We start from the raw sequence: 22,825 nt of genomic DNA, 5'->3' as shown, positions 1-22,825 counted from the left end.
TAACTCGTGTTTTAACCTCTCATCGGGCGCACGCTCACCAACGATAATGACAGTGCAGCGTACAGAAACAACTTCTGCCCTACTCTGAAAACAAAAAACAAATCCGTATTTAAAGATTTGGCCAGAAAACTCGTCCTTCAAATATCGATCGATTTAAATGACTCTCATCTTGGTAAAAACTCTCAAACACGGGACTTCGCCGAAGTCCCGGGCTTGAGAGTTTTACCAAGATGAGAGTCATTTAAATCGATCGATATTTGAAGGACGAGTTTTTTGGCCAAATTTTTAAAATAATGTTATGAGTTTTTTTTTTCCAGAGTACGGCAGTAACTGTGCATGCAGTATGGCATTGTAAATAGAACAAACATCGCGATAAATTGTTGCCGGCATTTTACATGGCCGAACTGTTGTTGTTATGATGGAATTAAGTATGTATTTTATCTAAATGTGATCTGTGCCATCAACCCGTTATTGCTTTGTGTCATCAACACGTTATTACTTAGTGGTAAACCGTCGCCTTCGTAAACGTATAGATAGAACGAATTTGACGTCATTCGAGTCTATGTTATTGTATTTTACCTATTTTGGCTACGCTAAAACCCCACAAAGACCCATATTTTGACGTCATTTCTAGGTTTGTGGACCGCCTATTGAGTTGTCTTTAGTAGTGCTCAAGGAAACAAGTGATCCCATTGGTTGAACTATTGAGTACAACTGACGATTTGTTTTCTTTTGTGGCCAAAGACTTGTCTTTTGACGTCATTTGTTGGTCAGTGTCAGGCCGTGAGTTCACGAAGTCCACGGTCAGGCCATATTATAGATAGTTTGCGCTTGGCTAAGAAGCTCATAACATTGCCATCCGGAAGTATAACGGACCAACACACAAAACTGTGTGTATCCATGAACGTTTATAGTCAGGTTAATACAGTTCAGTGAGCATTACTCATAAACGCGGATGGCAAAAAACAATAACAAAGACCCGAGTGACGTCATCTTCGAACTATCTATAACGAAGGCGACGGGTGAACTAGCTTCCGAAAAGTGACTTTACGGTAGAAATAACTCCAGTCCGTTCCACAACCCGTGCTCAAGTTTGACGTGGATATATCTTCACAACCTTCTGATGGATTTTAATTATAATTAATTAACTAGGAGATTTTTGACCAATCAAAACATGGGATTTGTGACAGGCCACAATAACATGAATGAAATCGAACTCTCTCTCTCTCTCTCTCTCTCTCTCTCTCTCTCTCTCTCTCTTCTCTTCTCTTCTCTTCTCTCTCTCCCTTTTCTCTGTCTCTCTCTTTTCTCTCTCTCTCTTTTTTTCTCTCTCTCTTTTTTTTCTCTCTCTCTCTTTTTTTTCTCTCTCTCTTTTTTCTCTCTCTTTTCTCTCTCTCTTTTTCTCTCTCTTTCTCTCTCTTTTTCTCTCTCTCTTTTTTCTCTCTTCTCTCCTCTCTTTTCTCTCTCTCTCTTTTCTCTCTCTCTCCTTTTCTCTCTCTCTTTCTCTCTTTTCTCTCTCTCTCTTTTCTCTCTCTCTTTCTCTCTCTTTTCTCTCTCTTTCTCTCTCTCTCTTTTCTCTCTCTTTCCTCTCTCTTTTCTCTCTCTCTTTTCTCTCTCTCTTTTCTCTCTCTTTTCTCTCTCTTTTCCCACAAATGGGTGAATACTTATCACACGAATTTCACGACTAGACAAGAAACGTTTAATTTTACACATAAGTTTTCTTTGTTCTATTGATCAAGCGGCAGAACAGACACATTCCATCGCTAGTAAAACCTGTGTAGTTTGCTATGTTTACCAACCACTGCCATTGTTTACATAATGACGCCTGTCCGAAGGCCGTGGTTATCTAGGTTTCCATTCTATCAATCAGACAAAAACGTTCAAGGGTACGTTAAATTCCGGTTGACAATGTTATGAGTTGTTTGGGTTTTTTATTTATCTAAGCGCATAGCATCAATATCACAATGTTTTGACAAACTGGTGACAAAATTGCATTGCGACACCTGAAACCTTACAACGCCATGCGTTTTTCACCCCAATCCCCTGTGTTAAAACTGTGTGACTGATGTCCAGGATCTGTGTGGCCGATTGTTTTGGGTGACAGGCGGCGAGTACTTGAAGATAGCGATGAAATTATCTATAGACAGTGTGCGCTTGGCTAGGAAACTCACAACATTGCCGTCCGGAAGTATAACTTGAACTTTTATAGTCTGGCTAATGTTAATTAGTCATAAACGTGGATGGCAAAAAACAATAACAAAGACCCGAGTGACGTCAACTTCATTCTATCTAAACTGTATTATCCAGACTATAAAAGTTCATGGTTACACAGAGTTTTGTGTGTTGATCCGTTATACTTCCGGATGGCAATGTTGTGAGCGTCTTAGCCAAGCGCATACAATCTGTACTTTATCTGCGTTGTAGAGTGATTTGTGATTTTTTGTTTCCTTGTAAAACAATCATCAAACCCGTCGAAATGTTGTTTTAATGTGACTTAGTCGTCCTCATTCTAGTGTTCAGTGTGTTAGGTACAACTAAGGGACATAATTGGTGACATAGTTATTTCCCTTATCATATTATTACTTTTACCGCTGGATCGACTCATCTGATAAACTGTTCATTTCTTTGATCGGGAGGAGGAATTATAATTCAAACTAAAAAGTGAAACAGAGAGGAGTGTGACATCAACGGGATTTCAGTTGTAGATTATAATGATGTCACGGCCTGTCCTCGTACAGAAGACTGACCATCATCATCTCCAACAGCAGCAACCCCCATGACCTCCACTCCTCCTCCTCCTCGTCCCTCTCGTCCATCCCACCTCCCCCAACCATCCTCGGTCAGTACTGCCAAGACTTATGCCACGTTGCTATAATAATATATTATTGCTGTTCGCCGTTCTGGTCTCAACATGGTGTTTGCTCGGAATGCCCGTCGCCGTTCGGGGAGACTCAGTCCACAGTGAGTATGAGTATGTTACGTTTAAATTTGTTTGTGGGCGGGACAATGACGTGGGAAGGCTTTGACGTTTACTATGTAAAACTTGAACAACCCTTTACAATGTAAAACTTGAACAACCCTTTACAATGTAAAACTTGAACAACCCTTTACAATATAAAACTTGAACAACCCTTTCCAAGGTAAAACTTGAACAACCCTTTACAATGTATAAAGTTAAACAACCTTCAACAATGCAAAAATTGAACTCTGTACGTTGCAAATGTTGAACAACTCTTGATAATGTAAAAGTTGAACTCTTTACAATATAATAGCTGAACAACTGTTTACGACAACTCTTTACAATGCAAAAGTGCAAACCTGTACAATGTAAAAGTTGAACAAACCTGTACAATGTAAAAGTTGAACAAACCTGTACAATGTAAATGTTGAACAAACCTGTACAATGTAAATGTTGAACAAACCTGTACAATGTAAATGTTGAACAAACCTGTACAATGTAAAAGTTGAACAAACCCGTACAATGTAAATGTTGAACAAACCTGTACAATGTAAAAGTTGACAAACCTGACAATTAACAGTTGAACAAACTTACATGTAAAGTTGACAAACTGTACAATGTAAATTTAACAAAACCTGTACAATGTAAAAGTTGCAACAACCGTACAATGAATGTTAACAACCGTACAATGTAAATGTGAACAAACCGATACAATTAAGTTGAACCAGACTTACACGTATTATTATTAATCAAGTAACTTGTAAATAATCTTCTTTGTAGATTAGTTCACTTCTGATGAGATATCGTTAAGTCTCGGGAAACAAACGATCCCATTGGCTGAACAATTGAATACAACTCACGATTGTTTTCTTTTGTGGTCATTATTCAACTTTGAGAAACTGTTCAACTTAGAGAAACTATTTAACTTACAGAAACTATTCAACTTAGAGAAACTATCCAACTTAGAGAAGCTATTCATTCAACTTAGGGAAACTATTTAACTTACAGAAACTATTCAACTTAGAGAAACTATTCAACTTAGAGAAGCTATTCAACTTAGGGAAACTATTCAACTTAGGGAAACTATTCAACTTAGAGAAGCTATTCATTCAACTTAGGGAAACTATTAAACTTAGAGAAACTATTTAACTTAGAGAAACTATTTAACTTTGAGAAACTATTTAACTTAGAGAAACTATATTCAACTTAGAGAAACTATATTCAACTTAGAGAAACTATTTAACTTTCAGAAACTATATTCAACAGAGAGAAGCCATTCAACTTAAAGAAACTAATAAACGAATTCCTTCTTTAGTTGTTTTTTTTTTTTTTTTTTTGGTTGTTGGTTTTTTGTTTTGTTTTTTGGGGTTTTTTTTGTTTTGTTTTTTTTTTCTCTCAAAATATATTGGTATTGGATCATTATATGGCGAATATTACGAAAACGACCTTTTAACACAGCCTGATATCTATAGAATCAATTACTCCCTTTCATATTTTCTTCATTAGACACAAAATTAGCCGCCCCCGCCCCCCCCCCCCCCCCAACCCATCTGGCGAAATTGACAGTCATTTGCTGCTCGGCTGTATCAATAGGGTTCAATAGTCGTACCGTCACTTCCTTCCTAATGACGTATGGTAACTTAGTAACACTGGCTCTAAACTATCGGAACAATGGCTGACGCCGTATGAAATATTTCTTCGGCGAGCTTAAAAGCGTATCCAGAGGGGAAAAAAACCCATCAATTTGATCATGTTTTGACTTTTACACATTCTGATCACAAGACATATGAAAAGGGAATGAAAAGTTCTCGCCAGCATGAAGAATAAAAAGTAATGATTTTCTTTGTTTAGAACCAAGATGGCCGCCGTTGCCGGGCGCGTGACATCAGACTACTGAATCCAATTGCTGATAACAATGATTATTATGGGATATAATTTTACTCTTGACCAAACAGTTTGTTTTGTTGGTTTTTTTTTTTTTGGTTTTTTTTTGTGTGTTTTCTTTGGGGGGGGGGTGTTTTTGTTTTTGTTTTGCTTTGTTGTTGTTGTTTTTGTTTTTGTTTTTTTGTTGTTTTTTTTTGTTTGTTGTTTTTGTTGTTGTTTTGTTTCATTTTAGGCAGAAATATTTTTCTCTACAGGTCGAATTCTATCCATTCCAATCCAATCCAAAATAGTTGCAGCTTCGTGTCATGAAGAATGACGCAAGTTAAAGGTTTGGTGGTTGGGGGGGGGGGGGGGGGGGGGCATTTACGTAATATCTATCTATTGGTTTTAAACTGGTCGAGATAACTGTAGAATAATATTGTCGGGTTATTGTTGGTTGCTCTGACGATTTTCAGGGGTGCTGCTCATTCCATGCGCGAATTTGTAGTGGGGAAGAACGACTGTTTTGTGTGCGCATTGATTCTGGAATAATGTGGCAGATCGATCTAGATGGACCCCTGCTTGTCTAAAGATACGAACCCGAGACTACAGAAAAACAAAAACAAAAATATAAAAAAATAATAATAAACAAACAAACATAAAAACCCAAAGTTTGAGTCTTTGTGACTTGTCAGAGGCCCCCTTAATTGATCAATATATAGATAGAACGAAGTTGACGTCACTCAGGTCTTTGGTATTGATTTTTTTTGTTTGTTTTTTTTTTTTGCCATCCGCGTTTTTGAGTAATTTTCACTAAACAGTATGAACCAGACTATAAACGTTCAAGGTTACACATATTTTTGTGTGTTGGCCCGTTATACTTCCGGATGGCAATGCTGTGAGCTTCTTAGCCAAGCGCGTACTATCTGTATTTGGAGGAGGAACAGGTTTCTGCCATTGGGGTGGGGGGGGGGGGGGGGGGGGGGGGGGAGGAGAGGTAGCATATAATATTATGTGTTTTATCAGATTTTGGCAACATGACTATTGGTTTTAAACTGGTCGAGATAACTAACTGTAGAATAATATTGTCGGGTTATTGTTGGTTGCTCTGACGATTTTCAGGGGTGCTGCTCATTCCATGCGCGAATTTGTACTGGGGAAGAACGACTGTTTGTGTGCGCATTGATTCTGGAATAATTGGGGATATTATTATTATTACGATTGTAATGATCGTGTCCGTTATCGTGTAAGACCGAGGACACCATTATGGGTGGCTGGCCCGGTCACATGGTCAGAGATTGTAATTTAGTCAGGTCGAAAAAGGTCAAGGTTCATTCTCTCTCCTTGATAGATCTAAAACCATAGTCGTTGTTTAAAGTGCAATGTATTTATTAATATATTTATTTATTTATTTATTTATTTATTTATTTATTTGGGTTTTTTTTTGTTTGTTATTTATATTATTTATTTATTTTTGTTTGTTTTCATATTTATATATATTTATTTGTTTATTGTATTTGTCAATTTTTATTTATATAATTATCTATTTATTTGTTTGTTTATAAATTTGATTATACATTTATTAAATTTTAATTAAATTCCCTTTTAAATATGAATTTGTTTAAAGCATGGCATTGCGATACATACTTGGAGATGTAGTCTAATGTCTCTATATATGTCAGTGCTATTGCTATTATCGTATTGTACGGTAGTTGTTTTTTTTTGTTTTGGGTTTTTTATTTTTAATTGAGCCTTTATATAGTGCAATATCCACTAAACGGGCTCAAAGCGCTTTACAAGGGGTCCATGGCCAACGGCAACACTTAACATGTAGGACGTGACATGACGCCTGTTAGGAAATATTACAATATTTTTTCGGATAGGGACAACGCTGTAAACGGCCAGGTTCTCATTATACACCTGATACTGTGAGAGAATGTGAATAAAGACTCTCTTCCAAGGACTCAACTCTGCGCCGAGCGAGGCTCGAATCCAGGACCTTCCGATCCGACAACGTGTCATGTCACAAGACCACATAGTCGCACTTTTCTAAGCAAAGCGCATACCATATATAGATAGTATGCATTTGGCTAAGAAGCTACAACATTGCCATCCAGAAGTATAACGGACCAAGACACAAAACTGCGTGTAACCTTGAACGTTTATATTCTGGTTAACACAGTTTAGTGAGAAGTACTCATAAACGTGGATGGCAAAAAACAATAACAAAGACCAGAGTGACGTCAACTTCATACTATCTATACAATTTAATGAGAACCGAGTGACGTCAATTTCGTTCAAATTAGATGGAACAAAATCGACGCTCAGCTCTTTGTTATTATTTTTAGACAGCCATTTTAATTAGTTCTCACTAAATTATATCAACCAGACTATAAATGTACAAGGTTACTCATAGTTTTATGGGTTGGTACGTTATATCCAGCTGGCGGATGCTGTGAGCATTTTAACTTAGCGCATAGCATCAATTAATTGAAAGGAGAAGAGAAAATAAAAGTGCCCGTAGGTGTTCATAACCATATGCGACATGAACAAATGACAGGCGGTATTACAGACCTGTCAATGGGGTAGATTTAATCGGCTTAATACAATTTAACTGCTTTGTTTGGATGGATGGATGGATGGATGAGTGGGTGGATTGATGGATGGTATGGTATGGTATGGTATGGCGTGATGTATGTATGTATGTATGTATGTATGTATGTATGTATGTATGTATGTATGTATGTATGTATGTATGTATGTATGTATGTATGTATGTATGTATGTATGTATGTATGTATGTATGTATGCATGTATGTATGTATGAGTGTTTGTATGTATGTGTTTGTGTTTATAGGGTATTCTGTATTTGTAAGTTTATTTTTTTTAAAATATAGTTTGTTATGGATATGTTACAAGTTTTGATATGGTGGAATATTATAGACTTCACTCTGTAGAGAACATATTTATAGTCATCATCAAAGCTTGTCGCTCCAACACCGAACCCACTCCACAGCATCTGTGGAGCAGACTCTTAGGTCATGGTCAGTGCAGCTGGGCCCGTCCTGGTATTCTCTAAGGATGTGCTCCATCGTCTGCTCTGGTCATCCACGTGTATAGAAGCTAGTCTCAGCCAGCCCCCACTTTTCCATGCTTCTAGTTGTTCTTATAATGAATGAGTGTAACTGAAGACCGACGCATCTTGAATATTCTTACTAAAGTGGAAAATTGATTTTGTTTTGTTTTTCTTGACTAAACATCTTTTCAAAGATTTATTTATTTATTTATTTATTTATTTATTTATTTAATTATTTATTATTATTATTATTATTATTATTATTATTACTACTACTACTACTACTACTACTACTACTACTACTACTACTACTACTACTACTACTACTACTACTACTACTACTACTACTACAACTACTAACTACTACTACTACTACTACTACTACTACTACTACTACTACTACTACTACACTACTACCACTACTATTATTATTACTATTTTTTAATTATTATTATTATTATTATTATTATTATTATTATTATTATTATTATTATTATTATTATTATTATTATATATTATTATTATTATTATTATTATTATTATTATTATTATTATTATTATTATTTAGAAATATATATAAGATTATATCTAACATATTTTGATGAGTGGATGATACAATGTCTGAAAAGCTGTGCAGGAAACAAAAGCAGACAAAAATATTTTTTTAAAAAAATAACATCCCAAACAATCAGCCCGTATTTTTCTTTCCTTAGTGTTTTTTTTTCCCTTACACTAGTGCCTGCTCCCTAATTTGTCACCTTGAACTTTGTATGTGCATTTGTTTCTTTGTTTGATTGTGTGTGTGTATGTGTGTGTGTTTGTGTTTATAGTGTACCTATATGGCATAAATGGTCAATGGCTTGTGTGTATGTATGGATGGTTGGATGAATGGATGGATGGTTAGATGGATGGATGGTTGGATGGATGGATTATTGGATGAATGGGTGGATGGTTGGATGAATGGATGGATGGATGGTTGGGTGGATGGATGAATGGATGGATGGATGGATGGATGGATGATTGGATGAATGGATGGATGGATGGATGATTGGATGGATGGATGTATGGATGATTGGATGTATGGATGATTGGATGGATGGATGATTGGATGGATGGATGGATGGATGGGTGGATGTATGGTTGGATGGATGGATGGTTGGATGGATGGTTGGGTGGATGGTTGGGTGGATGGATGATTGGACGAATGGTTGGATGGATGGATGATTGGATGAATGGATGGATGGATGGATGGATGATTGGATGAATGGATGGATGGATGGTTGGATGGATGGATGATTGGATGAGTGGTTGGATGGATAGATGGATGGATGGTTGGGTGGATGGATGATTGGATGAATGGGTGGGTGGATGGATGGATGATTGGATGAATGGATGGATGGATGATTGAATGGATGATTGGATGAATGGTTGGATGGATGGTTGGATGGATGAATGGATGGATGGGTGGATGATTGGATCGATGGATGATTGGATGGATGGATGGATGATTGGATGGATGGATGATTGGATGGATGGGTGGATGATTGGATCGATGGATGATTGGATGGATGGAAGGATGGATCGATGGATGATTGGATGGGTGGATGGATGGATGATTGGATGAGTGGTTGGATGGATGGTTGGATGGATGGATGATTGGATGAATGGGTGAGTGGATGGTTGGAGGATGGATGATTGGATGAATGAATGGATGGATGGTTGGAGGATGGATGATTGGATGAATGAATGGATGGATGATTGAATGGATGATTGGATGAATGGTTGGAGGATGGATGATTGGATGAATGGTTGGATGGATGGATGATTGGATGGATGGATGGGTGGATGATTGGATCGATGGATGATTGGATGGATGGATGATTGGATGGATGGATGATTGGATGGATAGATGATTGGATGAATGGATGGATGGATGGATGGGTTGGTGGATGATTGGATGAATGGATGGATGGATGGATGATTGGATGAATGGATGAATGGATGGATGGATGATTGGATGGATGGATGGATGGATGATTGGATGAATGGATGGATGGATGGATGGATGATTGGATGGATGGATGGATGGATGGATGGATGATTGGAAGGATGGATGGATGAATGAATGGATGGATGGATTATTGGATGAATGGGTGGATGGATGGATGATTGGATGAATGAATGGATGGATGGATGAATGGATGGATGATTGGATGAATGGATGGATGATTGGATGGATGAATGAATGGGTGGATAATTGGATGGATGGATGGATTGATTGATTGAATGATTGATTATGTGTATGCGTATATCGTGTACAGATACGTTACAAATGGTTAATTTCTCATTTTTTAGACGCTGTGCGCTTGACTAAGCTCACAACATTACCATCCGGAAGTATAACGGACCAACACACAAGGCCATGTGTAACCTTGAACGTTTATAGTCTGGTTAATACAGTTTAGTGAGAATTACTCATAAACATGGGTGGCAAAAAAAAAAGCAATAACAAAGACCTGAGTGACGTTAACTTCATTCTATCTTTTGGCCGACAGCCTATTGCCATTCGGAAATGAAGTATAGATAGTACTACAATTTAATAGACAAAAGAGCGATCGTTATATCATGTTATATATAAATTGAGTTATTGTGTTGACTGTCGCCATTGAAACGTTGTTGCCATGGTGACGGGTAACAGGTTTTTTTTTCTATTCACGCCTCCTTTCGTCCTTCTTACACAATGTCCAATGGCGAATAGAAAAATTGAGCTTTTATATAACGCTATATCTACTAAACGTACTCAAAGCGCTTTACAAGGGGCCCCTGGCCAACAGCAACACTTAACATTTAGGACGTGACATGACGGCTGTTAGGCGATATTGCATTTTTTTTTTTTCGGACAGAGACAACTTTGTTATCGGACAGGTACTCGTTTTGCAGATGAGTGCGGTGGGAGAATGTGAGTAAAGAGTCTTTTCCAAGGACTCAACAATGCGCCGAGCAAGACTGGAACCCAAGACCTTCCGATCATAATGCGAGTGTCATACCACAAGATCACATAGCCACACTACGTGGTCTAGTGGTATGGCACTCGCCTTCGGATCGGAAGGTCCTGGATTCGAGTCTAGCTCTGAGCGGTGCATACGTCGTGAATTCTTGGAAAAGGCTCTTTCCTCACATTCTATCACTGTACTCAAGTGTAAGATAAATACCTGGCCAGTAACAGCGTTGTCTCTGTCCGATAAACAAACAAACAACTATTGTATTATCGCCTAACAGGCGTCACCATGCCTCGTCCGACATGTCAAATGTTAATGTTGGCTTGGGACCTCTTGTAAAGTGCTTTGAGCACTTTTGTTAGTGGATATTGCGCTATATAAATGCTTAAATTATTGAAATAGCGATGAATAATATGTAACCCCCAATCAGTCTTGTGTTATGGCCTGTGCCGCTATGTGGTGGTCTAGTGGTATGACACTCGCTTTCGGATCGGAAGGTCCTGGGTTCGAGCCTTGCTGGCTCGGCGCATAGTTGAGTTCTCCTTGGAGAAGGCTCTTTACTCACATTCTCTCACCGTACTCAGGTGTAAAAAGAATAACTGGCCGTTATCAGCGTTGTCTCTGTCCGAAAAAAAATTTGTAATATCGCCTGACAGGCTTCATGTCCCGTTGTAAATGTTAAGTGTTGCTATTGGCCAGGAACCCCTTATAAAGCGCTTCGGGAACGTTTAGTGGATATTGCGCTATATAAAAGCTCAATTTTTTATTTTTTATTTTTTTAATGGCAAGTTGAGGCAGATGCCCAGGAGTTTTTTTTTTTTTTTTTTTTTAATATTATGTGAGGCTGTGTCAGTATGTCATTGTCGTAACATTCGCCAGCGGGTGGTTGGATGGGAGCATCACCCTTGAATCATATACCTATGATGTTCGCATGGGTGTACGATCCGATAGTGATGTTTCTTCTTCTCTTTACTAGCCTATCCTGCTTCTTTGGTTTGTGATTGTATTTTTGACAGGGAATTTTTTTTTTTTTCTGTAAATATTCTGCCTGTTTGTCCTTGGTTATTTATAATTTAGCTTATGATATCTTTAGGTTATGATTTTGATTTACATTTGTACTATTTTTGTTAGATTGCTTGTTTTTTTGTTTCAGCGGTCTCTCATATAACCTCAATTGTGTTGGAAGAGACCTAAAGCAACAAACAAACAAAAAAAAAGTAACATTCGCCACAACGGACTATCGAACACCAATATATCTTTTTAATGAACTCTTATATAGCGCGATATCCACTAAACGTGCTCAAAGCGCTTTACAAAAGGGTCCCTGGCCAAACAGCAACACTTAACGTGTGGGACGTGACATGACGCCTGTTCGGCGATATTCCACTAATTTATTTTTTTCCGGCAGAGACAACGCTGTTAACGGTCGGGTGCTCATTTTACACTGGCGAGTGCGGACTCAACTATTATGCGCCGAACGAGACTCGAACTCGAACCCAGGACTATCCGACCCGAAAGCGAGTGTCATACCACTGGAGGCCACATAGCCACACTTTGTCATCATAAGACAAATTAAATGTGTTGTTTTTTTTCAAAGGTTCAAAACACCGACCACCCTTCCACGCCCTGCCCTGACCCTAGTCGGGTAGGCTATGCATTTAGGGCGCCGTGAACTTAGTCACTGCGAACAAACAAACAAACACACGAACAAACAAACATACAAACAGATATAAATAACAAAATGTGATCACTGTCACATCTTATTCCCGGACTCATTCTATAGATAGTATGCGCTTGGCTCAGAAGCCTCATAACATTTCCATCCGGAAGTGTAACGGACCAACACACAAAACCGTGTGTATCCATGAACGTTTATAATCGGGTTAAAACAGTTCAGTGAGCATTACTCATAAACGCGGATGGCAAAAAACAATAACAAAGACCTGAGTGACGTCATCTTCGAACTATCTATAGATAGTAGTATGCGCTTGGCTAAGAAGCTCATAACATTGTCATCCGGAAGAATAACGGACTCACTCACAAAACTGTGTGTATCCATGAACGTTTATAGTCAGGTTAATACAGTTCAGTGAGCATTACTCATAAACGTGGATGGCAAAAAACAATAACAAAGACCTGAGTGACGTCATCTTCAAACTAACTATAGATCTATAGTTATACTTCCGGATGGCAATGTTATGAGCTTCTTAGCCAAGCGCATACTATCTATACGATGGTATCCATTTCCCAAGCATGTCGCATTGTTTGGTAATCACTGAGAATAATCATGATATAATGGAGGTTATATATATCAGGGCACCGTGAACATTGTCACTGCGAACAACAAACAAACAAACAAACAAACAAACACACAAACAGGTATAAATTAGTGCCGCGCTGAGGACCGGACCGAGGACCGGTCCCACGGTCTTTTAGCTGTGAACCGTGGTCCAGTCCCAAAGAGGAAGACCGCCGGCGGTCCTCACTTCTTATCACCTTTCAACGGTCTCGCGCCATACTACTTCCCCAGCGATTCGTTGCCTCGGTCCTTTGCCTATCTTCCACCAATCACCACCCATCCCACTTAATTAATCGCACCCACCCCCCTTTGCCATACACTAAACGACACAGACGACCATAGAGGCAGACGACCACCTCCCTCCACTCCGCAAACCGCCCTTTCGTGTGTGAGATGGGGGGAACAGGAGGCGCACGCCTTGGACGATTCCATTATACGGGGTAAATTTCAAAATTTACTACACCATAATGATCGCAATGACAATGATCTATGATGAAGGCATGACCCCTCTTCTCTAATGGGTTATTGTTTGAAATGTATGTGACTACTAAAGATGTGTGTGTGTGTGTGTGTGTGTGTGTGTGTGTGTCGAACCTAGCAAGTTGCAAGTCTGATTTTTTGTTTTCTTTTGTCCATCTCTTGTCGCCACTCCTTTCTATCGCATTGTTGTCATTTAAAATAATACAATAATATTAAAATTTCGTTTGGTGTTTTAACTAATCAAGTAATATGAGTTTCATTAGTTTCTTCCGTCCAAAAAAACCAGTTATAACGTCTGTATTTTTAAAAGGTCCAATAGAATATTTGGGGACCCCGATAGCTCAGTTGATAGAGCACTCTCTTTATACGCAAAGGGCCAGAGATCGATCCGGGTGCAGTCGATTTTTTTCTGAATCCCTGTCTACTCAGCAATGAATGGGTAGCTGAGTTTGTTAGATCTGGCGAAAAGTCACCATCGACCCCTCTTATCACCTCATCCACCCCCTCTTATTATAACTTCACGTCTCTCTCTTACTCTTCAATGCTCGCTGCCCTCTAATGTGTGTGTGTGTGGGGGGGGGGGGGGAGGGGGGGGGGGGTAGGAGTTGCGTGTGTGTATCAACGCCACGAACAACTCGATCAACGCCTTGGGCGATGCCATTATCTCCGTTAATGGGGATAAATTTCAAATTTTATTAAATTATCGAAGTAACAATGAAGTACGGTGAGCAAATAAAGAAGGCATCACCCCTCTTCTCTAATTAGGTTACAATTTGAAATGAGTGTGACTACTCCGTGTGTTTTACTCCTGTAGGCCACGGTTTTCATCGTGTAGCGGTCTTTAACGGTTCAAGAATGAACGGACCGAGAGACCGGTCCTTGCGGTCTTCATTTCCCAAGGACCGTAGGACCGTGGTCCTTAAGCTTGCCAAGGACCGCCCCGCACTAGTATAAATAGCAAAAGTTGATCCCTTTGACATCTTATTCCCCGACTCATTCTATAATATGATGATTTGCATTTCCCAAACATGTCGCATTTGTTGGTAATCATTGAGAATAGCCATGGATATAATGAGAGGGCCGATTACATCAACACAATGACTCTGATTGCACACAATACTATATTATTATTATTATTGTAATGTTCTAATTGGAACATGTATGCAGTATTTATTTATATTATACCTATCTTTACTCATTTATCAACGAAATGATCATCAAAAGATATGTAGCAACAGCAGCAAGGATTATGATGATGATGATGATGATGATGAGGATGATGATGATGATAATGAAGATGATGGCGATTACAAAGTACTTTTTTTTTAATGTGATCGATGGCATAAAAATGACAGTAATATCAGCAGTAATATTAGTTGATGTTGTTAATCGGTGAAACTTGTTTAAAATTTCTGTAAATCCGAATACCGTCATGTGATCAAGTGAATTATATCACTATGAATGCCACGATTTGCTGAAAAATGCCAATCTGACAGTTCTTAGCAAACACCCCCCTCCCCTTGCTCAGGAATTTCTCTACTTGATGGACACCCCCCCCCCCTTTTTTTTTTCTTCCACGCAACCACATTCCAAAACACACACACACACACACATGTATACACCACACACACACACACACATAAACATACACGCAATGAGAACACACTACTACATAACAACACTGATCACCGCTAAATCAACACAACGGAAGTAAGGACTCTACTGGACAGATGGAGTTGTTAGTGTCTTCGGTAATTTTTTTATGATATCTGTTTGACTTAACGAACTTTCAAACTGACTTTAAATTATAAAAGGAAATCAAGTTATCTATTTATCTATCTGTAAAAAATACATTTCTATTTTTCAAATCTTTCAGTATAGTAGTGCGCCATATCAATTTTTTTATTGACTCAAATAAGCACAATGTTCTCCACAAGGCTATATTTTTAAAAGAAAATTATATTATATATATATAATATAATTATATATATATATATATATATATATATATATATATATATATATATATATTATATATACTTAAATTGTGTTTTCGTTTTTTGTTTTTGTTGGACGGTGGTGGTTTTTTTTTTTTAATTTTTGGGTGGGAAGGCGGGATGGTCTTCTCTGCTTTTATCCGCTTCGCCATGTTTAATATATTTATATTCTTTTCTCAATGAATCAGCAACGTGTTATGTAGAATATATTATTGTTACTTATTATGCTTTAATGGCATTGAGGGAATACTTGGCCCGTTTTTAACCCCTATTATTTATTTGATTTGATATGGTGCTGCTTTGTATGTTTGTTTGTTGATAATTGATGTCGTTGTTGTTCTTTTTTTTTTTTTATTTATTGATTGAAGACGAGGGTTGAGCCATAAACGTTCCGTGTTTGGTAATTTTCTCTCTCTCTCTCTCTCTCTCTCTCTCTCTCTCTCTCTCTCTCTCTCTCTCTCTCTCTCTCTTTCTTTCTTTCTTTCTCTCTCTCTCTCTCTCTCTCTTTCTTTCTTTCTTTCTTTCTCTCTCTCTCTCTCTCTCTCTCTCTCTCTCTCTCTCTCTCTCTCTCTCTCTCTCTCTCTTTCTTTCTTTTTTTTAACTCTCTTTTCTCTCTCTCTCTCTCTCTCTCTCTCTCTCTCACACACACACACACACACACTCTTTCACTCTCTCACTATTTCTCTCTCTCATTCAATCTCTCTCTATCTATCTATCTATCTATCTATCTATCTATCTATCTATCTATCTATCTATCTATCTGTCTATCTATCTATCTCTCCCCTGATACTAACAAAAAAAAATTCGTCAAAACAAAAGTAGACGACGATCATCAAACGGAAGTGAAAAGTGCTCATAGAATAAACACATTTTTTTTTCAAGTGAGTACAAATAGACTGTCATAAGATTTTTATTCATCCCATCCATCATTCCAAACCATCTGGCGCCTGCAATACAACAATATACAAGCTTTATGTAAACAACCACGATGATCCGTGTCAGATCGTAGCCATCGTTATATAGATAGTATGCAGATGACGTAACTCAGGCCTTTGTTATGGTTTTTGCCATCCGCGTTTGTGAGTTGTTCTCAGTAAACTGTATTAACCAGACTATAAAAGTTCATGGTTACACAGAGTTTGTGTGTTGGTCCGTTATACTTCCGGATGGCAATGTTGTGAACTCCTTGGCCAAGCGCATTCTATCTATAATATAGATAGTATGCTGGTGTCCGCCATTGTACCGATAGTTTAGAACCAGTTGCTAAGTTACTATGCGTCACTAAGAGAGAAGTGACATCACGACTGTTGAAGCCTATTTGATAAACCATTTCGAGGGCGTCCGACAATAGATGATAGTTCGAAGTTGACGTCACTCAGGTGTTTTTTTTTTAATTTTTTTTTTTAGTTTTTTTTTTTGTTTTTTTGTTTTTTTGTTTTTTTTTTACAGTACGGTGAGATAATGCCACTAAAGAGCCTTTTTCAAGGACTCAACCATGCGCTACTCAGTCCTGGACTCGAACCCTGGACCTTCCAATCCAAAGGCTAGAGTCATACCACTAGACACATAGAACGGGGGGGGGGGGGGGGCAGCGTGGCTCAGCGGTACGGTCTTTGCTTCGTACCCCAAAGGTACCGAGTTCGATCACCCGCCACTCCGCTGTGTGGCCTTGAGCAAGTCACCTCGCCTTAGCTCAATTTGCACTGCGACTGACGCCTGGGTTATTCCAGTCCTCCCTTGGAATAGACCCTAGAGACAAATTTCCCCTGTCATCATCAAAGCTTGTCGCTCCAACACCGAACCCACTCCACAGCATCTGTGGAACAGACTCTTAGGTCATGCATGGTCAGTTGAGATGGGCCCATCCTGGCATTCTCTAAAGATGTGCTCCATCGTCTGCTCTGGGCATCCACATGTACACAAGCTAGTCTCAGCCAACCCCCACTTTTTCATGCTTCCAGCTGTTCTCCCAATTTTTGCCCCTGTTCGGTTCAGTGTTACCCATTCATTCCTGGGGAGCTCAATTCCGTAGGGCAGTTAACTTGAGATTTTATATAGAGCAATATCCACCAAACGTGCTCAAAGTCCTTACAAGGGGTTCCTGGTCAACAGCAACAACGAACCTGAAGAACGAGACATGACGCCTGGTAGGCGATATTACAATTTTTCGGACAGAGACAACGCTGTTAACGGTACTCATTTTACACCTGAGTACAGTGAGATAATGTGAGTAAAGAGCCTTTTCCAAGAACTCAACTATGCGCCGAGCGAGACTCGAACCCAGGACTTTCCGGTCCGAAAGCGAGTGTCATAACACTAGACCACATAGCCGCTCTCTTACTGAATACACTGCCTGACGAATGTTTTGTTTTCTTCTCTCCATCCGTCCACAGTCACCAAGCTGACGGTGTCCGCCGGCAAGAACAAAACCTTACAGCTACCCACCAATTCTGTCAAGCTCAGTGCTTTCGTGTTACCCAGTGCTGATGAAGGTGAGTGAGAAATGCCATGTTATCATTCGGTAAGATATTATGTACACTTCGATGAGTTCGATAGTATACAACTACTGTCGTGTTGTGAACACCCCCCCCCCCCCCCCCCCCCCCCCCCCCCCCCGAGACCCCCCCCCCCAAAAAAAAAACAAAAAAACAAACAAAAATAAAAAATCAAAGAAACAAACTTACAAAAAACAAAAAAAAAAAAACAAAAAACAAAAAAAAAATATCCAAACAAAGGTGAGTGAGAAATACCAAGTTATCATTCAATAAGATGTGAACACATCCATGGGTTCAATAATATACAAGTACTGTCTTGCTGTGAACAACGCCACCCCCCCCCCCCCCCCCCCTCCCAAAAAAAAATCCCAAACAAACAATCAAAAGGAGCATTGACAGGAACAAAACCATCAAATTCGTTAAAAAAAAAAAACCGTCAGTTTACTGACCGATATTTTGAAGGACGACAAAATTTCTGGCTATTTTTTTTTTTTTTTAACGAATTTGATGGTTTTGTTCCTGTCAATGCTCCTTTTGATTGTTTGTTTGGGATTTTTTTTTGGGAGGGGGGGGGGGGGGGGGGGGTTGGCAAACGATAACTATCAAATCTGGGACTTCTCTTAGAGGCTTCCTTCAATAATTGACTTTGACTAGTTCAATGTAACCGAATAAAAAAACAACAAAACAACATATTAATAAAGGCAATCCATGGAACTCTTCGTGGAATTCCCGGGTCTGAGAGTTTTGGGCAAGATGAGAGTCGTTTTAATCGATTTGATATTTAAAGGGCGAGTTTTCTGACTCATCTCATCTCATGTAGTTCCATATCTGAAGCAGACGTCGGAGGTCATCTTCCGCCAAGCTGATCTATCTCTTGCCAATTCTATTAAAGCAGCGCCACCTTTCTCAGCTTCATCTGTCCAAGTTCTTATCCCTTTCAAATACGTTATTCTTTGTCTTCCTCTTATTCTTTTTCCATTCATCTTTCCAGTCAAGGCGAGTATTTCCAAACCAGGGTGGCGGATAATGTGTCCTAAAAATTCCATTTGGCGTTTGATGATTTTTGTTATCAGTGATCTTTTTCTGTTTGCCATTTCTAAAATTTCTTCATTTCTTTTCCTTTCCATCCATGACACCCTCATCATTCTTCTGTAAAACCACATTTCCACTGCCTCCAGTCTTTTAACCATGGTCTTGTTTATGGTCCAGCTCTCACAACCATATAGCAGCACAGACAGTACATAGCAATCCAGGACTTTGATTTTTGTTTTCATGCTAATATTCCTGTTTTTCATAATTGTATGCAGCTGGTTGAATGCATTCTTCGCCATACCTATTCTTTTCTTTATTTCACAATCTGATTTTCCATTGGATGTTACATTGAAGCCTAATATTTGAAACATTCAACTTGTTGTATTGTTTGTCCTCTGCTTGTTATTACACAGGCTGGTGGGTTATTATTTTTAGATACCGTCATACATTCTGTTTTAGATATATTCAGTTCCAGTCCCATATTTTCACTACTCCTGACTACAACATCCAGTAATTCTTGTAGTTCATGTTCAGATTCTGCCAGTAGAACCGTATCATCTGCATACCTCAGATTTGTTACATTCTTTCCTCCAATACACACCCCCTTCTTATGTTCGATATCTCTTAATATCATTTCACTATAGAGGTTGAATAAATCTGGAGACAAAACACACCCCTGCCTAACTCCTCTTCTAATAGGTGTAAAACTGCTTAGTTCGTTGTCAACACGCATTGCTGCTTCTTGTTCCCAGTACAAATTCCGTAATATTCTTAAATCTTTACCATCAATGTCCAAGGATGATAGAATTTTGAATAGTTTTTCGTGTTGTACTTTATCAAAGGCTTTTGAATAGTCGATGAAACACATATACAGATCTTTATTTACTTCAATACATCTTTCCATCAGCATTGATAATGTGAATATTCCATTTCTGGTACCCTTGTCCTCAACAAAACCAAATTGCATCTCCCCAATTTCAGGTCGTATTTTATTTCTTATTCTTAGTAAAATTATCTTCAAAAGAATTTTTGTGAGGTGGCTCATTAGGCTAATAGTTCTGTGTTGTTCACAATCAACTGCCCCTGGCTTTTTTGGTAGTGCTATAAAAATGGATCGTTTCATATCAGTTGGCATTTTTCCTGTGTCATACACTTGATTTAGAAGGTTTGTGATGAATTCAATCCCCCATTCACCCAGGCCAGTCAAGGCTTCAATTGTTATGGCATCAGGTCCTGCAGCTTTTCCATTTTTCATGCTTTTCATGACGTTCCTAACTTCATCTTTCATTATAGAAGGCCCTTCCAGTTCTTTTATCATAGGCATTTCTCCTCGATTATCAAAGAAAAGTTCTTCAATATATTCTGACCATCTGTTTAGAATGCAGTCTTTGTCCATGATGGTGTTTCCACGCTTGTCTTTGATGCATCCACTTTTAGCACCTGATTTAGTTTTGTTTGTCACTTCTTTGATTTTCTGATGGAAGAATTTGCCATTTTTTTCTTTGCAGGACATTATATAGTGACATTGTTCTGACTATAATATTTAAATACGTGCTTTTCGTTTTTGTTTTTTTTTTTTTGTTTTTTTTTTTTGGTTGGTTTTTTTGGGTTTTTTTTGTTTTTTTTTTTGTTGGTTTTTTTTTTCAGAGTACAGCGGTTTTTCGTAACAGTAACAGTAATAATCGATTTGAAACTAAATAATTATTTAAAAAAAAAAACAAACGAAAACAAGATAAAATAACACAAAAGAAAAACACAAAAACAAACAAGAAAATGAAAAACCCTAGACTCTAAATATCAAACCAAAAATAAATTTAAAAACACACACACGCAAAACAACCCAATGTTTTGTCCGGATAGAGCACGGGGTAACACATAATAAATACATAATTAACATGTCTGATAACCGAACGCACTTATGGGCTTGAATTAACAATATTATCTTTATAGACAATGTTTTTTCGTTGGTTTGAGAGTATTTTCATTCATAACTACAATGAGCCCTGAACAATTTTGGTGCCCAGTCCTGCAAATAATAATTGCGCATCGGATCAGTGGTGGCATAGGTCAACCCCATTGACCAGTGAGCACGGTAGTGAATGGGCGGGCAGCATATTATTATTATTAAAGGCCAATTACTATCAGTATTATTATCATCATTATTACCACCATTTTAATTACTTTTTTTTCGCCTATTACAAGAGCTGTAACCTTAACAATAATTGCCTATTTGGACAATAAAGATTATTATTATTATTATTATTATTATTATTATTATTATTTTATTATTATTATTATTATTTTATTATTATTATTATTATTATTATTATTATTATTATTATTATTATTATTATTATTATTATTATATCGTTTATCTAGGGGAGAAATATTCCTACGAATGGTCGTCCATCAAATTCCCTGATGATGCCAAGAAAGCCAAAATGGAGGGCAAAAACACAGAAACGCTCACTCTGTCTGAAGTAAGATATCTTGGTTGTACTTTGGGCTTTTAAAGATTTTATTTTTTTTCACTGTTATTATTTCTTTGTTTAATATATATATTATATATATATATATATATATATATATATATATATATATATATATATATATATATATATATATATATATATATAAATAATTGTTTTAATTGTAATATTTCTGCTCCTTAACTTTATCATAAGCATTTTAAATAAATACAAAATTCTGGAGATTATCCTTGCATTTTTGGATTTATGATGATGGTGATGATGGTAGGATTTATGATGATGATGATGATGATGATGATGAAGTTGATGAAGATGATGATGATAGTTGAGATGATGCCAATAATGATGTCGATGCTTACGTCAAAATTAATTAGGAGGATGCTGTTAAGGATGAGTTATTTTTAAATTTTGACCTTGTGGTGGTGATAGGCAAAAACAGTTGCTTACCTAAACACCATAAACAAAAATGAATATAAAAGCTTAAAAATAGAACGAAATACTAAACACAGAATGTATCGAGCTCAAAACTCCTCTTCAGCCAACAACAAAAAACAATCAAGACATAAATACATTACTAAATTCCAGATAGATGACAGAGATATTTTGTAGGTCATTTCTGGAATTTAGTAATGTATTTATGTCCTAATTGTTTTTGCGGTTTTTTTGTTGTTGGCTGAAGAGGGATTTTGAGCCCGAAACATTCGTTGTTTGATTTTTAAATTTTTTTAAAAGCTGTTATATTCATTTTTGTTTATTACTTTTTACAGTTCAATCTGCTTAGTATCAGTATCACTTTTTTAAAAAAAACTTTCCTTCCATTTTTTCTTCTAACCCAGCTCGTGGCAGGGCTGTACGTCCTCAAGATCAAAGTGACAGGCGACAATAAGTTTGGAGAGGCCGTCATCAGTGTGACTGTCATACCACGTCAGTTCTCATCCTCTTTCTGTTTGGTTTTGGTCTTGGCTGTTTTGTTTGGGTTTTTTGTTGTTGTTGTTTTGTTTTTTTTTGTTGTATTTTTTAAAATTAATGAATGAGCCTCCTTTTTTTTAGATATACTTTCTTACTCCTTATAAGGATATTGTCTTCGACCGATAGGCAAGGGTCGGTTTGCTGTTTAAGAAAGAAAAGAAAAAAAA

General features: G+C 37.7%; 1 protein-coding gene across 1 annotated transcript in view; it reads left to right on the top strand.

Moving 5' to 3' along the window:
• The window catches only part of LOC144956609 (dyslexia-associated protein KIAA0319-like protein), a gene marked incomplete in the record, with an annotated part of 87,406 nt that overhangs the window by 46,498 nt on the left and 18,083 nt on the right, over positions 1–22,825 (top strand). The window contains 3 exon segments of the mRNA XM_078887225.1: positions 18,067–18,165; positions 21,580–21,680; positions 22,526–22,613. Of these exon segments, the coding sequence (XP_078743351.1) occupies positions 18,067–18,165; positions 21,580–21,680; positions 22,526–22,613 (288 nt within the window).

The sequence above is a fragment of the Berghia stephanieae genome, chromosome 11 (genome assembly GCF_034508935.2).
Source record: "Berghia stephanieae isolate SIO BIC M18660-M18661 chromosome 11, UCSD_Bste_1.3, whole genome shotgun sequence".
Classification (NCBI taxonomy): Eukaryota; Metazoa; Mollusca; class Gastropoda; order Nudibranchia; family Aeolidiidae; genus Berghia; species Berghia stephanieae.
The sequence above is the reverse complement of the archived record's forward strand: the minus strand, read 5'-3'. Positions and strand labels throughout refer to the sequence as shown.